This window comes from Zalophus californianus, chromosome 1 (genome assembly GCF_009762305.2).
Source record: "Zalophus californianus isolate mZalCal1 chromosome 1, mZalCal1.pri.v2, whole genome shotgun sequence".
NCBI classification, from domain to species: Eukaryota; Metazoa; Chordata; class Mammalia; order Carnivora; family Otariidae; genus Zalophus; species Zalophus californianus.
Genome location: NC_045595.1, coordinates 44,706,917 through 44,724,152, shown reverse-complemented (window position 1 = coordinate 44,724,152; position 17,236 = coordinate 44,706,917). Strand labels below are relative to the sequence as shown.

The following is a 17,236-nucleotide window of genomic DNA, read 5'->3' as shown; positions in this document are numbered from 1 at the left end:
TGTTAAGTCTCTCCATTTATTTTCCTTCTTAAGTCCTAGCCACCAACATCTCACCTGATGGCTCCCTGACTGGTTGCCCTGCTTTTGCTCTTGGTTCCCCATAATCTATTCACCACAAAGCAACCAGAGTGGTCTTTAAAGACATGAATCATATTGAGTCATTTCCCTGCTTAAAATCCTCCATTATACTCAAAATAAAACCCAAACTCTGTGCCTGGCTTGTAAGGTATCTGTCATCCTCCAATTTTTCAAAACTTTTTGCCTTTTCTCACCATGATTTAGTTATACTGGCTTTCTTGATGCAGCTCAAACATGTCAAGTGATTTCCTGTCTTGGGGCCTTTGCAATTCCTTACCTTCTGACTGGGATGTACTTCCCTTGAAAGTCTGGCTCTTTCTCATCCTTTAGTTTTCAGCTCAGAGTTCAATTTTCTGACTAGTCTTAGGAAGCCTCTCCCCTCCTCCTTATTTTCTGTCACATCATCCTAATTATTTTCTTCATAATTCTTATCACAACATGAAATTTTCTAGTTCATTTGTTTGCTTAATAGTATATTGTCTTCAACTTCTAGTAGAATACAAGCTTCTTGAGGGCAGGGATTTGTACAGCAGCCCTACTGCCTAACATTGCCTGCCATAGGTATAGAGATCTTTTTAGGCAACAGGCTTGAGCAATGCGAACCTGAGCAATGCGAAAGGGCCTAGAGTGACCACCGAGCTGAATGCAAACAGGATCGTTAAGCTGCCCACCTGAAATAGTCTAAGGCCCTAACTGACCAATTACAATAGGGCAAAGTTCCTAAGATTACCAAAAAAGGGAAAATCCCTTATGTTTCCATACTCCCTCACTCCACCCTATAACTATAGCCCCTCACCACTGCCTCATGGCAGACATTATCTCTTTTGCTGTCCTGCTCACTGCTCCCTTGCAGTGTTCAATAAACTTCTATCTCCTTTTTTATAAACTGGGTGAATTCTTTCACTGCCTGTGCTGCCTGCCCCCACCCAATCAGGATGTCCCACAATATAGCAGGCAATGAAAAAAATAGTTGTTGAACAAATTAATAATATATTAAAATCCTTGGAAAATTTCTACCTTGAGCATTAAAGATTTATTGTATTTTACTCTTTAAAATTACAGATCTGTTTTGTAGGAAGTTTTTTATGCTGAAAAATGTCTGAAAGAGCAGATTAAAACTAGACCACACTGTATAATGTATAAACTGATCCAGCCACTATATCCCATACCTGAAACTAATGTAACATTGTATGTCAGCTATACTCAAAATAACAATGACAACAAAATAACACAACAGAAACTAGACCACACTGGTCAAGTGTAAGTCATGGCAAAAATAAATTGGAAAGACAGGGTAGGGTAAAATGTTTTATTTTAGAACTAGTTTTAATTCTTCACACATCTCAAACATGAGTAGTACATGCTAACCTAAAGGTACAGCTATAGTGGGAACGCTCCAACCAGAAATAGGGGCTCCCATCATTCTGACACAGGGATGATGGGAACAATAGAATCATGTCCAGCAGGCCCCTGGAGGAAGGTTAAATGGCTCCAGCGTGAGATGAGAAAAATGGCCATTTTGCTAAGCCAGATGAGAAGTTAGCACACCTGTGGTTGTTGAAGTGGAGACTTGATGAACAGAATAAACAATTGGAACCATAAAAAGAGAAGCAGGTTTCTAAAGTCAAACCCATGGTTTATAATCCCTGAGCATAGCACATCTTAATATTGTAAGAAATTCTCTTGTCAACAAAGACAGAATGTTCATGGATATGTGACTGGGGCTATTTTCTCCCCTTTTGTGATCTACACAGTGATTTTAATTATAATAACTCATTTAAATTGGAGATCTAGACAGCTGGATATTAGGAACTCAGCATTGGGAAAACCCAATAGAGACCAAAAAAATGAGAGAAAAAAAATGACAGCCAAGCACTTTTGTATAATTAATCTCTCCTGTGACAATGAAAACAGTTCGATAATTTCTGTGTCACTGATATGCTAGTTAAGGAAAAACAAAAGAATAAACATAGATGCAACAGCCAAGTGCTATTAAAGTCAATTGATCTGACAAGCTTTCTAATACCAAGGGTGGTTGATAACTGAGAAAAAAGCTGAGTTATCTTCAGAAAGCAGGCAAATTTCATTCCGCTTTTCCCCCCATGCATGGATGCAGATAACTTCATTTAAAAGGGAAACACTGTTAGAACCCGATTTTCATCTCCAGGGCAGGATCCCTGAAGAAAAAAAACATTTTACCGCACAAGGCTGAAGGCCAGTGACAAGTTTGATTCTCTAGAACAGTGACTCTGGAGTACTCTGTTTCCAATGCAGGAAACTTTGATGCACTAGAAAGCACTATACCAACTCCTGGTTACAGAACATTCCATACTTTTATAACAAAAACAGATAGTTCACTTAAAAGAAAACCACGAAAGCGAAAATGACTTTATTCAATTAGTTGAGCAACTGAAATAACACTTAGGAACAATTACAACTAAATTGAAAAGTCTATTCAGCTAATAAAAAAGAGAAAAAATTGGCCATTTACCTGAATAATTTCAGGTTGTCTTTACCTGACATATAAGAAATCATTATTATGCTCATGAGAAAAAATGTACCTAAACACTTGAAAAATACATCAGTTTTATTTCACTAAAGAAATATGTAACTTTTGGTTCTATGTTTTTTCAGTAAATGAACTATGGAGTCCTTTGCTTTTCAACCAATCAAATATGGTATCAACTACCACAGTTTAAGAAAGAGCCAAGATCAAAAACCAAGTCCATTATTTGACTTGAGTAGAATTAGTTCTTTATAATTGTTGAAGAAAGATGAATGATTAAAGAAGTGTGTAAGTTTATTCAAACAACTGTTGCCCAGGTAGGTCATCATGTGAAATAGTTTCTAGAACCATGTGTGCTTGCCTGCCACCCTGGATATACCAGGAATGTGAGTTCTAAATCCTGAGGGTCATGTGGGGGAGCTCCCTGCAAGCTAGCTGATACTCAGAATCTCCATTCAGTTTCCAATCATGTTTCTAAAGAAGATTTTATGACTAATGAACAAAATCTTTGGCTATATCTTAAAACCGAAATGCTTTGGAAGAAGAATTGGTGAAATAAATAGACTTTGCGGTATCTGTTATTGCAAAAAAAAAAAAAAAAAAGGACATTTAAAACGTCTGCTACAACTTGCCTCTAAAGAGCTACTCTCAGCATTTTAGTATTCACTGTTGTATATTTAAACTATTTTTGAATAATTATCAATCTACAATAGTTATTTCCAATACCCTAGAAAGATGGGATTCAGACATGTTCCAATTTGGCAGAACTCAATTTGCTTTCAAAATGCCTATCCAATGAAATCCCTTTTTGGATTTCAAATCGATACCCTAACAGGGATTTCCAAGATTGGCTAAATTGATGACCACGTGCTAGCGGTTTTACATTTATATTATGTTTGGATCAATGCCGATGATTTGATTGGAATAGGAGCAGCTGCACATAAAAAGTCTCTGGGGTGAGAGAGATTTGTCACGCTCCACTCTGATAAGAACTAAATTTGGGGAGTGTGCATTTTTAAATGTTCATAGTACCACATTAAGTTGCTATCAAATAGAAGCAATTACAAAGAATTAACGTGAGCCCCAAATCAAAATTCAAAAGAAGAAAAGCACACGGTTTAACAAGAAATACATCAGGGGAAGGAATCACAAAAGCTTTCCGGTGTCAGGTTTACAGCTTGATGGAAAGAGGAAAAATATTTCCTTTGCATGCCCACTAATACCCATCCCCCAAACACCTCAGCCTGATTTCTTCCTCTCTGCTCCGTCAACATCTTTGCATCCCACCCTCACTCTCCACACCCAGAATCACCCCAGGAACGCTCATTAGCAGCAAACCAAGGGTTTTACACAGTCCTATTTGACACAATCTTTCCTGACAAGCCTGAACGCAAACTTCCCAATTTATGCTTTTAATACCAAGGTCTGTAGCATGACAAATGATAAATTGCAAATGCAAACTTACCATAAAAAGTCAACTGTCCTCTTGCTACATTTTTCCCTCTTGAATTTTCAGCCACACATTCATATAAACCAGCATCTTCCTGCTGAAAATTGGGGATTTCAAGAATTCCATTTGACTTGTGTCTTCTGGCTTTCCTTGCTATAGGCTTTCCATCAGCTCTTCTCCAGATAATAGTTGGTACCGGACTGATAGCGAGAATGAAAAGGAGTGCATCAAATTCGAGAAAACTGTATCTTTTATTTGAACCTATGCTTCCCATAACCCCATCCTTTTTGGTTCTAAACATATAAGCTTGCCTTAGACAGTATTTCCCAAACTTCATTCATTCACATATCACTATTATGATTTTAGCCAAATCCACATTTCTAGTATTACTAGTCTATATATTGTGTTTTTCTTAGAATCAAATAACCTTTCTTAACCTTGAATAAAAACATGTGATATTATCACTAAAATAAAAACAGATTTTTATATGTTTGTTATATTTTTTAGTGTAACTGTTTTTTCCTAAATCATAAATATGAAAATAAAAATGTTCATGCACAAATGTGTCAGACTGAAGATGATGGCAAATTCTTTCATTTTTCCCATACGAGGTCCAGGTCCTCCTCCGCCTTAAGCCTGCTGGGTTGTTTGACTACTTTGATTATTGAAATAAGACAGAAGTGATGTTGTGTCACGTCAAGGGTTAGGCAAGAAGAAACCGGCAGCTTCCACTTTCTGTCCCTTGGAACATTCTCTATAGAACCTTACCAGCTTGTAGCAGCAGTTCACTAGGAGAGTGGTTTGAGGAAATTTCACTTAAAATAGCAAGATAAGGGAAGAAGCCATCTGTGGAGTCTTTATGTACTCTCAAGGCATCTATCATCCTACAGCCATAACAGTGAGAACACATCTTAAATTGCAAGGAGGGCATCATTGAGTCTGCAAATCAATGGTTTAGCAAGCTAACCACAGCTTTTAAGATTGCAACTTCCTACCAGGGGATACAATTATTTACTTATTTATTTTTCACAAAAACACACACAGAGAAGTAATTAGGCTAAAGACTTGCTAATCTTCTCTGGAAAACCTGAGATGGTATTTAAAAAATTAAAGCCATCAATTCTACTATACTTGTTTTAGAACAATTTAAGTTAATTCAACAGACTCTAACTCAAAATGCAGAAAGGGCTCTATCAAAAGTACATTACGGGTGCCTTTACATTTGATGAGATATACACTTAATATGTGCCTTTAGAAATAACTGTACTTAGACATAGTCTTCCTGCTCGTAAGTGGGCAATGATGATGTGTTTTGGCAGCTGGATATGCATACCCAAACATTTCTGTGTAGACTGGAGGAGCCCAATTTTGGTCTTTTGTTTTTATTCCAGTGCCATTCAAGCACTGTGAATAGAGTTTAATTCATACCCCCTTTGAAGTATGAATGATGTGAATTTTGCTCTTTTTCCAAAAAAGATTTTTCAAGGTGTCACCTTGCATAGTTTACCAAATTTATACCTAGCCTATCCAGCTACCTGCTTTCACCTTTTCCCTGGATTGTGTTTCCCAATGTATATATTTAAAATAAAAAATGGGGCCATGTTATACTGTTTAGCAATCTGCTTTTAGTCTCTTAGCAATAAATCATGGGTATTTTCTCTGTCTCATATGTCGTTTTACAACTTGACTTTTAATGTCTGTACAGTGTTCAGTTCTACAGATATGTCATAGCTTACTTATTTAAAGTGGTAAGTTTTCAGGATACAAAAATTTATCATTGTATTGTAGCTTACACTGCCCTGACTTAAAAACATGGAAACCAAAAGAATCCTTTTATTAGAGCTGAAAAATCAATGATAAAAAGGAACATCTTTCTTCTATGGTTGCTGTGAAATGCAAAAAATATACAGAAACAGATTAGATGCTAATACCAGGGTTGATCACAAGTTAGTGTTGTTGCCTTAGTCAACATTTGGGCACAGGGAGAGGATGAAGAATTAGCAATGGGCTAGCCAGAGAGAGGGGGTTGCGAATAGAGAATAACATCAATCATTAAAATCCACAGATGATCTAAAAATTCTCATTTCAGATGACAGTGTGTATCATTTGTGCCAAACTCTTTTTTCAGGGTTACTGGGAAAATCTTAACTGATCTGTGTTTCATTTTCTTTAGGCCCTCTGAGAGATACTCTATGGAAAAGTTAAGGGGATCTCAAGTAGGCTTATCACTCCACAGACTTAATAATAAAGTTGTGAATAATTTTCAGATATAAGATCTTACGTATCTTTAGTCAGAAGAGAAGGAAATCCAAAGTAGAGAGAAGAGACTGGTCATTTAAAAAGAAATTCAAGAAAAGTTTGATGCATCCTCTATAAACTAGGGCCAGAATGAAAGTCCATATTTTCCCAAATAGTCAGCTTGAGTGTACCTCAGATGAAGACCATTGTTTTCCTGTCATTCTGGGTTAGAAAGCATGCACATTACAGGTCACAATAATAGAACAAAGTACTTTTTCAGAATTGCCCATTCTCTTCTCCTTTGTGGCCACATCAATTGTGGCAGCCTAATCCCCCTTGCACCATTACATGTCCCCTCTCCATGGTGAGAGGGCAGAATCAAAGATGCATACATAGAATTACAAAAAGAAAGGCCTGTTTTGCTTTTCAGTCACCTCAGAAACCATCGCTGTAAACAGTGCAAATAAAATTCTCTACCTGTCCCAGCTGAAGGGAGGACAAGATGGAAAAGAAACCAGAACTTACTTTCCTAAGGCAAAGCATTCCAGCTTCACTGTTGTTCCTTTGGCAGTCGGCACTGTTTCTGGGAAATGTACTTCTATTTTTGGCTCATATTCACCCATCACCCCTGTGAATAAACAAAGGAACTAAGTCTTTGAGGTTCTTTTAAAATGTACATAAGTGTTTTTCTGTTAATGTAGGATGCTCTCCTACATCATTATGTGCACAATTAATTTCTTCATTTAAAGCTGGTTCTATCTCTAACCAGTCCTGAATTGTGGCTCTTCTCCCAGTTACTGCTAGGGGAAATTCTGTATCACAGTGCCATACCATCTGTGTAGGATCAAATTCTCTGTGCATACAACTTCACTTATCGAAAAACCTTTTTTTTTTTTTTTTTTTTTTTTAAGGCAGTCATCAACCAAAAAAGGAGGGGAGAGATAAAGTCCTAATCACCAGGAAAATCAAATAAATTACTTTTTGGAAACATACTACAGAAACATTTTAAATATTCAAAAAAATACTTCCATGATCTATTATGTCTAGATAAGAAAAAAATCTGAATAATCAATTTGTGAACACGAATTACTTTATCATTCACCTTCAACACCAATCTGAATTAATCATAAATTTGTGCACAGAAGGTAATATCAAATGCCAGTATTATTGTATTCTGAACCAATGTAAAAAGGACAGTAGGAAGCAACTACAGAAAAGAATCTTAAAATTATACCCACCTTCCTAATGGTATGTTTACTCTGAAGGTCATATTCTCCCACTTTGCCATATCCTAGAAAGTGCACAACTGTGGCCAAGGTAACACAACCTAACAATCTAAGTTCATACTTTATAACTAAGGACTTATCAATTATTTCTTATCAACACATTCTTGACCCCATCTCCCACTACTCTAATTGATCAAATACATTTATTTCTGTTCAATTTCTAATCCTTTTGCATGGTCTCTGATTCAGCTGTGCCAGTATAAAGTTTGGAATTACCTAACTTACTAAGAAATGATAGGATCCTCCATTTCACCTCTCTTTTAGGTTTCCCATAGTTACAGAAAAAAAGACTGAGGGATTCAGAAGAAAACGTAAAAGCAAGGAACAGAGGAGAACAGGTACAGTGACAGAGAGAAATAATTCCGCTCATTTTGCAGAAGTGATCCTTTTCATCTGCAGCTTCAATGTTTGGGAAGAATCAAGGGGATTTCCTTAATTTGTAAAATGAAAAATCAACGCTGTCAGATGGCATACCTGTCTAGCTAGGTTTGCTATGAGGTATGTCATCAGAAGTGCAAAGTTGAACATAACTGTTTGGTTTTTTTCCTTTCCTAGAATGACAGGGAGGATTGGATTTGGAAGGGACCCTTGAAATAATTTAATTGAGCATTTTTAATCTTGGAATCCATGGATGCACACCTTACCACAGAGAGGATCTATAGCTAGCAACCTATTCTCAAAAGGACTCTGAATAGGAGCACCTGGGTGATACAGTCGGTTAAGTGCTCGACACTTGGTTTCTGCTTAGGTCGTGATCTCAGGATCAGCCCCTTGTCAGGCTCCCCGCTCAGTGTGCAGCCTGCACTCTTTCTCTCTAAAATAAATACATCTTTAAAAAAAAAAAAGGACCCAAAACCACTTTTCCCCCAATTATAATCAGTCCTGATCTGTCTTTTCCTTTTGTGAGCAAGGTTGTAATCTCAAAGGGGTCAAGCAGTTTATCTTCAGTTTTACAACAAACTAGTTAGTGTTTCAGGCTGCATCTCTCATCCACGATTCCTGTTTTATTATGGCGTCTCACCACGGCAATGAGTAACACTACAAAACTAGATTCAGATACACGAATTCCATGCTTGCCACAATCAGATACAAAACCATTCCTTCCTTTTTGGCCGGTCTGAGTTCTCTTGCACCTAAATTTGGGTTTGCCTTTCTTTGAGCCTTTGCCACAAACCTGGGCCAGTAAAGAAGTGGTGCTTGCTTATGACAGCATTTGCACACAGCTGCTGAACTTGCTAATCAACAGCGTGTGGTTGACTCATCGTCCCATAAATATCAGTAGTATGACTATGAGTGCAGGAACAACTTAACACCTTTTAGTGCTGTGTGTGTGGTTATGTACTCCAAGAGCAGTGCTAATTAAAAAAAGAATTGCTTCGAGAAAAAGAGGTCTTTCGTGCTCCCAGGAAATCAAAACAATCTGCATTGCAGTGTATCCTGTGTGGGAGGGAGAGGAGACAAAAAAATACAAGGGGCAAGGCTGTTTAATCAGCCGTTGGGTTTTCCCCCTGCCTCCTCTTTCTATAAACATTCATATACACTAGTTTTCTTTAACTCAGCTCTGAAAGATATACCACGGAGCAAATATGTCTCACAGGACCGTTTCCTGAGAAACTGAAATATCACTGCAATAAAGAGACGGAGTGGAAGATCCCCTGGCCTCTTCTCTCCTCATCCTAAACTCCTACATATGAGGGCTCAGACTCGAAGTCCACTCTTCTGGGATCCTTTTCCTCCTCTGTCTGGCCTGTTTTCTAGCTCGTAGTGGCCTTTAAATGACCAGAGAGCAACAAAACTTCTTTGCCTCAGTTCTCAATGTTTCCCCTGACTTCTTTAAAAACAAAAAACAAAAAACAAAAAAACCACACACACACATTTATGGAGGTATAATTTACATAGAAAAACCTGACCAATTTTAAGTGCAATTCAAAGATGTTCGATAAATTGACCAAGTTGTGAAGCCATCACCATCATCCAGTTTTAGAGCATTTCCATCACCCATGATCCTTCCTACCTGCTCATAGTCAATCCTCAGAACCTGTTTCAGCCCCAGGCTATACCTCTAATCTGCTTTCTGTCTCTGAGAACTGCCTTTTCTGGACATTTCATATACCTGGAATTAGACACTCTGTGTTCTTTTGCATCTGGACCCTTTTACTTGGCAGAATGTTATCAAGGGGGGCGCCTGGGTGGCTCAGTCATTAAGCGTCTACCTTCAGCTCAGGTCATGATCCCAGGGTCCTGGGATCCAGCCCCACGTCGGGCTCCCTGCTTGGCAGGAAGCCTGCTTCTCCCTCTCCCACTCCCCCTGCTTGTGTTCCTGCTCTTGCTATCTCTCTGTCAAATAAATAAATAAAATATAAAAAAATGTTATCAAGGTTCATCCACGTTGCTGCATGTATCAGCAGTCTGTTCCTTTTTATTGCTGAATAGTATTCAACTGTATAGAGATTCCACATGTTATTTATTTGTTCCCTGGTCATATTAGCAACAAGGTAACACAAAGTGAGTGGCTTAAAGAAAAAGAAATTTATTCTCTTACAGTTCTGGAGGCTAGAAGTCATAAATGAGGGCTATGACAGGGCTCCACACCCTCTGACACTCTGGGTAGAATCGTTCCTTGCCTCTTGCTGGCTTCTGCTGGTGGCCATCAATCTTTCATGGTCCTTGCCTTGCAGGTCCATCACTCCAGTTTCTACCTCTGTCATCACACGATATTCTGTGTGTCTTACTGTATTTTTACAAGGACACCAGTCATATTGGATTAAGGACCCACCATCATCCATAATGAATTCATTGAACTAATTATACCTAAAAGACTCTATTTTCAGATAAGGTCATATTCTGAGGTACTTGGGGGGTTACATCTTCAACATAGCTTTTTTTGGGGGGGACACAATTCAACCCATAATACCAGTTAATGGGCATTTATTTAGGTTGCTTCCTCTTTTGGCTATAAGGAGTAATGCTTCTAAGAACATTTGCATGCAAGTCTTTGTGTGGAAATGTCTTTCATTTCTCATTTTCCCCATGATTTTTACATGGATGACTTTTCTCTTGCTACATGTCTCAGCTCAAATGGTGCTCCTTCAGAGAAGTTTTTTCTGAACACACTATCTAAAATAAGTCCCTATGTTATTCTTTACTAACATCTTATTTCTTCTATGTTAATTATCACAATTCATAATCATCTTGTTTATTCATGAGTCTAGTATCTGTCATTTCATCTAGATTGTAAAATGCATGACATCAAGTAATGTGCCTGCCTTTTTCATATGTACCTCTAGTTTCTATCATTGTTTCTTCACTTAATAGGTACTAAAAAGCTCCTGCCATATAAATAATGTCATTTTACACATAAAATTCTGGGCCCCTCTCAAACAGCATTACTGTTTTTGATCATCTTTATAGCTATTTATATACATGTTATCTCTTTGAGCTTTCATTTCCTGGAGGAATGGGAATTCTGATTTTTTTCTGTAGCCCTCACAAATCCTAGTTCAGTACCAGGCACATGAAAAAAAAATGTGATCAGTAGGAATTTTGTGAAAGGGAGGAAAAGATGGAGGAATATGGGTCTTATACTATGACACATAGTAGCCATTGAGTCAAACATGTACTTCTTTCCAGGCATGGAAGTCATTTCTAAAGTATCTCATCACGGCTTCTTGTATGAGTTTACTCGTTTATACCAGGTGTTTTTCTAAAATGAGCTCTAGGTTGTTTAGGTGATCATACGGATGATTTCTGGGTTGATACATACTGATCTATATTTATAGCTATAGAATTAAAGTAACAGAGTTAGTAATAATACAGATTGATCTGGATTTATAGCAGTAGTTATAGGACATAAAGATATGGATCAGAGATGGGATGGCATGGTTTTCATGATGTTTAAAGAATTTTCATTATATATAAAGATTGTCCTAGTATTAAAGTCATAAAAAATGAAGGAAGCAATTTTCTCCAACTATATTATCAACAATTTGGGGGGAGGTGGGCACCTGTGAACTGTTTCATTTAATTTGGTTACATCTGGCCCAAGCTATATTTTTATTTGACTGTTTATTTCATTTTAACTATTTTGGCCTTTACTTTCTACATTAAATTTAAAAAGCTATTGCCGTTTTTATTTTTTATGAAACAAAAGGTCCCTTAAAACAAGAGTACATTTTTCAAGTCATTCCTCTGACCACCTGTACACTTTCTAACTTAATTGGTCTACAGCTGCTCTGGTGGTTTGCGGAATGATTCGGCAGAAAGAGGCTACTGATGGAATTGCTCCAGACCCTTTTTCCATCTTCAAACTATTTAAAAGGTGGGAAGATATGAAGGCCTAGCTATGTCCATACAACCAAAGTAAGTAGAAATAAAGAGTGCATATCATATAGTCAGAATCAACCAGGATATATAATCTCTGTAATATTCCCTTTCTCTTGCATGATTTCATTCATTCATGATACAATTTGCCTACAGAGACAACCTTTGCTTTCAGTTTTAGAGACATTTATACCTACAATTTTAAACATAAAGAAAAACAGAAGTCTCAATTCACTAAAATGCATGTCAACATTTTCCATTCGGGAGTAAGAGACCCACCATAACCACAGTGGAAGTTCAGTACTTGAAACTCTACAGAGTCCTCAGGAGTCAAAGGCTTAGCTATATTTAAATTCCGATGGAGTAATTCAGTAAATATTCATGTAACACCAACCATAAGACCTGCACTGTGCCTAGCAATGGGAGCACAAAGTGGATAACTCACACCTGATTGTTATCTTTATGACACCTGTAGGCTACTCTTTTCCAGTGCCTTTCGTGGTGACATATGCAGGCAGTGACTGTTTACTGAATAACGAAAGAGCTGACTTTCTGAGGAAGACATGGCTAGAAATTCCTTGTTTTGTTTTTTTTTCTAAACCAGTGGTTCTCAACCTTAAAATCACCTGGAGGGCTTAAGTTTCTGATTTAGGAAGTTGAGATAGAGCCCAACAATGTGCATTTCTAACAATTTCCCAGGTGATGTTGAAGGTTCTGGTCCAGAGAGTATACTTCAAGAATTTCTGTAGTAACCATGACATGTTAAGTCAAAGCAAAAAGTACAACACAATAATACTAGAGTCTCCTGTGGGCTAGTCATTGGAAGAGTATTAGTAATGGAACCCTACTGGGGACAATGCCCATCAAGAGCTTGGACCCTGGATATGACCTTGTGGCAATGACTGTTCCCCTTTTGAAACCTAAAAAATCATTAAGGCTGATGTCTATAAGAACATAGAATTTAACAAAATAACTGGCAAATTACAGAATATGAAAGACAAATCAGTCACACACCATGCTTGTTTCACTACAATTTGCAGAGTTCTGTGTTGGCAGAAAGAGGCCACTTTGCAGAGTTGAGTGCCATAACATTTTGCCAACACCTGCCTTAGCTGGAATCTGTGCTTGCTAAATTAAACCACAGAAGGGACTTTTAAAACCCACTTCCACAGAATGGGATTTTCTGCTAGAAGAAATTGCAAAAATCATCTTATGAAAAGTTCCCACATTGACTTTCTTTTGGACTAAGTCATATGATGTGTAGTTCATTAAGCTAAAAATATTTGGAAATACCTCATTAGTCCTACATATCCCTTTGGCTGAATTTACACCTTGCTCTTTTAAAAAAGACTTGTTTTGCTCTGGGTTGAAGGAGACATTGTGAGGTCTAGGGGACCATCCAAAGAATCCCTTCTACCACTATCCACCCTCCAGTAGATGGATTTCCATTGAATTTGAGGCCACAACTATCCAAACAATGACTCCCCCAGTGCTGTAGAGGAGGAGTAAGGAAGCTGAAGGTTGTACATCATCTCTTAAATTTAGGTTTTAGGCATCCTCAGAAATCTGTAGGATGTGAAAATAAGCATGTTTTAACTTTAAATCTGAATTCTTTCCTTCCTTCTCAATAATTAAAGTGTAGAGATAACTTGAGTTACTCCAGAACGCTATCTCCGATAAAGGTAGAGTGACCGTATCCATGCTTGACTACAACAGTCCTGGTTTACCTGACATGCTGAAGTAATTGGCTAAGTTTCCAGTTTGGGCAGTTAATTATAAGGTCACCTTCTTTAAGGTGAAAGAAAACCAGCTTTCATCTTCCTTTGAGTAAGTACTTTTATGTTCAGCCTACTAAAAAGTTCTTCATATTGCCTTGAATTATACTCTCTCTCTCCCTCTAATTTGTACATGTTGGTCCTAGTTCAAGTCTGTGGAGCCACAAAAAACAAGTCTCTTGATGGAAAGTCTTCATATATTTAAAGATATTATCATGTTGTCAGTTTGACAAAGTTTGATTGTAAAGTGACAGAGAACAAGGATTTTATTTAGGTTTTGTGAGCTATACAGTCTCTGTTAACTCTGCCATTATAGCTGGAAAGCATCCACAGAGAATATGTAAACAAAAGGACATGGCTAGAGTCCAATAAAATTTTATTTATAAAAACAGTGGTGGGCTATGTGGCCCACAAGCCCTCGTTGGCTGACCCCTGGCTTAGAGGAAATGAGAAAAACAGCCAAGTTTGAGAGAGCTGATAGAATCGACAAACTATTAGAGCTAACAAGAGATTTCAGCAAGCTTGCTAAATGTAGACTCACACAAAAAAATAGCATTTCTGTACATCAGCAATAACTAACTAGAGAATGTGATTAAAAATAAGAAACCATTTGCAATAGCAACAAAAATTATAGAGAATTTAGGAATTAACTAAGAATACCCAACATTTCTATGGAGAAAATGTTAAACTTTTTTTTTTTTTTTTTTTTTTTTTACAGAAACAGGCCACAGGCTGAACTGGCCTATAGGAGGGAGTCTGCTGATCCCTGCTTTAAACAGATACTGTACCCACTGCCTGGAATTCTTTTCCTTCCTCAACTCTTGATGGAAACTTAGGCTGATCCCCAACACCAGGCCAGATTTCCTCCCATCCAAGACACGATTATATGCATAATCTCACTGCACCCTTCACTGCTCCTTGTTGGCTCTTATTACAAAAGAAATTTAAATGAACCAGCTTTACTTCTTCACTCTCCCCCAATTCGGCCCCACTCCTGCCTTAGACTGCAGTTAGGCCTCTCAGCTGGAATATAATTTGTGATACACAGACTTCTGCATTCCTGGTGACAGGTATACAACAGGTACTCAATGAATATTTGTTGGTTAAATGCATAATCAAATGAATGCCCCAAGCCATCTCTATTTTAGGCTAGATACCCCTACTCCCCTTATTCATTTCAAAATCCCTCTGTCTGTACATGTGTTTTCTGGAACTCAATTCAATGATTCTAGTAAGAATGAAACTTTAGACACTTCATTAATTTGGAATTCTCTAAGACTACAGGTTTCCAGGGAATGGGATCACATCTTTTTATTTTATAGTGTACCACACACAACGGATACTTAACAGATGCTTCCTAACTGACTAGCTAAATGACCATCCAAGACCTTTGGCCCCCATGGACCTGAAATGGAATGACTGTGCTAGAGGTCTAAAGCTGACTGCCAAGTTTCTAAGCTTGTCAAGGCTTCAAAATATCCAGAGCCATTAAGACACTATTAAATCAGATTAGCAATGGCAGTTTAGCAAAATATCTCACATCCTCTAGTCATTTAGATAGTCTCCTCATAAAACACATTTTACGCCCACAGATCCTCAACTGTGATGTTGTTAGAGAATTAAAAACAAGACATGATTGCTGTGACAAAGCCACACAAAAGTTGAAATTAGAAGTGAGAGTAAAATAAAGCAAAGTGTTTTGCTATAAACTCTAGATCTTAAGTAACATAAAAATATGTCTAAGTGAAGAATGTATTTCTACCCATTGCCAGACAGAAGTGTCATCCTTGCTAGTCTACATGCTAGGTCATCAATAAAAGGCTGTAGGTCAAGTTTACAATCAAAAAAGATCTTCTTAATGAATGAGTTTTTGATCTGATCCCACAAGGTTAATTAAGTGGCTAAGAAATCAAGCTGCTTTGTTTATGAAGACAAATAGTGGTTGTTAATGTTCACTTGAGGTTCTAATCCAGCTTGGGGCAGTATTAAAAAGTTTACTACGAACAGATGACATATCATAATGGAGGATACATTATAGTGCATCTATATTGTAAAATATCCTACAATATTCTAGTTTTATCCTTTCCATTTTTTAGTCTTTGGTCTTAAATTTGGAACCTTAAGGGGAATGTAGTCTTCTGAGCCACTAATGGTCAACAGAGGCGAAGTCTCACAAATGACCATTTTGGTCAGAAAGAGTGCATGCACCTACTTTTGTGCTAGGACACAAATGTGCTAGCATTGGGAGGAAATCCGAGCCAATGAATAGCATCTGTTGATTAGCATCAGATATTACCTGGCCTGTGTGAATACTGGGATTGGAGTAAAGTAGTATAGAAGAGTTGTGACTAGAATCCTAGAGGATAACTAAATTTAAACTCAGATATGACTTGTTACAAATCACACATTTTAATAGCTAAGAAAATTGAGGACCAAAGAAATGGCATGATTTTTGTCATGTGAATTAGTGGTAGATCTGAGACTGCAGCCCAGATTTCATGACTTCTTTTCTTCTTGACTTTTAGTTCTGTCCCCCTTTCACTGCATCCCAGGTGAGGCTACAGCAAAAAAAGACAAAGCTGGCTGGCACCGATCAGCGACATTCTCAACCTTATGTCCAGCACATCTCGTTCTGTCCTCCTTGCTCTGAAACTGCAGGAAGCTGAGGTTATCAGCTAGTCTCTTGTCCACTGGGTTAACGCTAATTTCAGGGGAGAATGTTAAATGCTTCAGTGCTCACCATGCTCAGCATTTTCATGGCTATATAAAATTAGGCTGAGAAAAATGAGTGAGAACTTAGAAAAATATCTCCAGTTATTTTGGTTATATATGAGAACATAATTTTAAATATTTAAGTTTACATTTTAATTTCCAAAGACAATATATCTAGTGTATATAAACATATATACATTTATACAACATAACCCACATCTATGTTTATAAATGTATATCCAAGAGAAGGGGAGAGAGAGAGAGAGAGATTTTGAAACACAGAGAGGATAAATACCATCCCCCCCCGTTCCTTAGTATTTCTTGTAATTAGAGTTCTAATTGGGGATAATATTCAAAAATATTTAACATCCACTATACAAAGCATGGACCCATCAGGCAGACACTGGCTGTAAACTACTTAAAATTTGTCTTGGTTCTAATAAGCAAGACAAAGAACTGCCAAACTAATCCCCAGCCAGCCTCAAGGAAAACAGAGAAAAAAGGCAAAGGTCATATAATAACTCTTGCTCAATTATATACCTGTGTATGTAATGTACATAAACATCCTCATGGACATGACCTCATTTTCCCAAGATTGTACTAATCTCTGCTAATTCTTCTCTTCATTAGCCATTTTACAGGAAGTCAGGGATAGTGATTAAATACAGTAGAAATAGCCATTATAACTATCATCTAAATCTATGATTTCTCTTGTACTTAATGCTCTATGTGTAATCTATTACCTCTGTTTATAGAAATTTAGGGACAATTCTTTGAAATCTGTGTAGGAACCTCATAATAGAGCAAGCTCATCATCATTAATAACCAGCAGTTGGCTAATATTGATCCAGAGACTACTTTAGTAGCTGTC

The 17,236-nt window shown here is 37.4% G+C and overlaps 1 protein-coding gene across 2 annotated transcripts in view; it reads right to left on the bottom strand.

Annotated features, from left to right (window-relative positions):
* CNTN4 (contactin 4) overlaps positions 1-17,236 on the bottom strand; it is a 987,359-nt gene that overhangs the window by 161,390 nt on the left and 808,733 nt on the right. For both annotated transcript variants that reach the window (XM_027586928.2, XM_027586926.2), the window contains exons 9-10: positions 6,798-6,900; positions 4,050-4,234 (exon numbers count right to left, since the gene is read on the bottom strand). In XM_027586928.2, the coding sequence (XP_027442729.2) occupies positions 4,050-4,234; positions 6,798-6,900 (288 nt within the window). The remainder of the gene's footprint in view (positions 1-4,049; positions 4,235-6,797; positions 6,901-17,236) is intronic.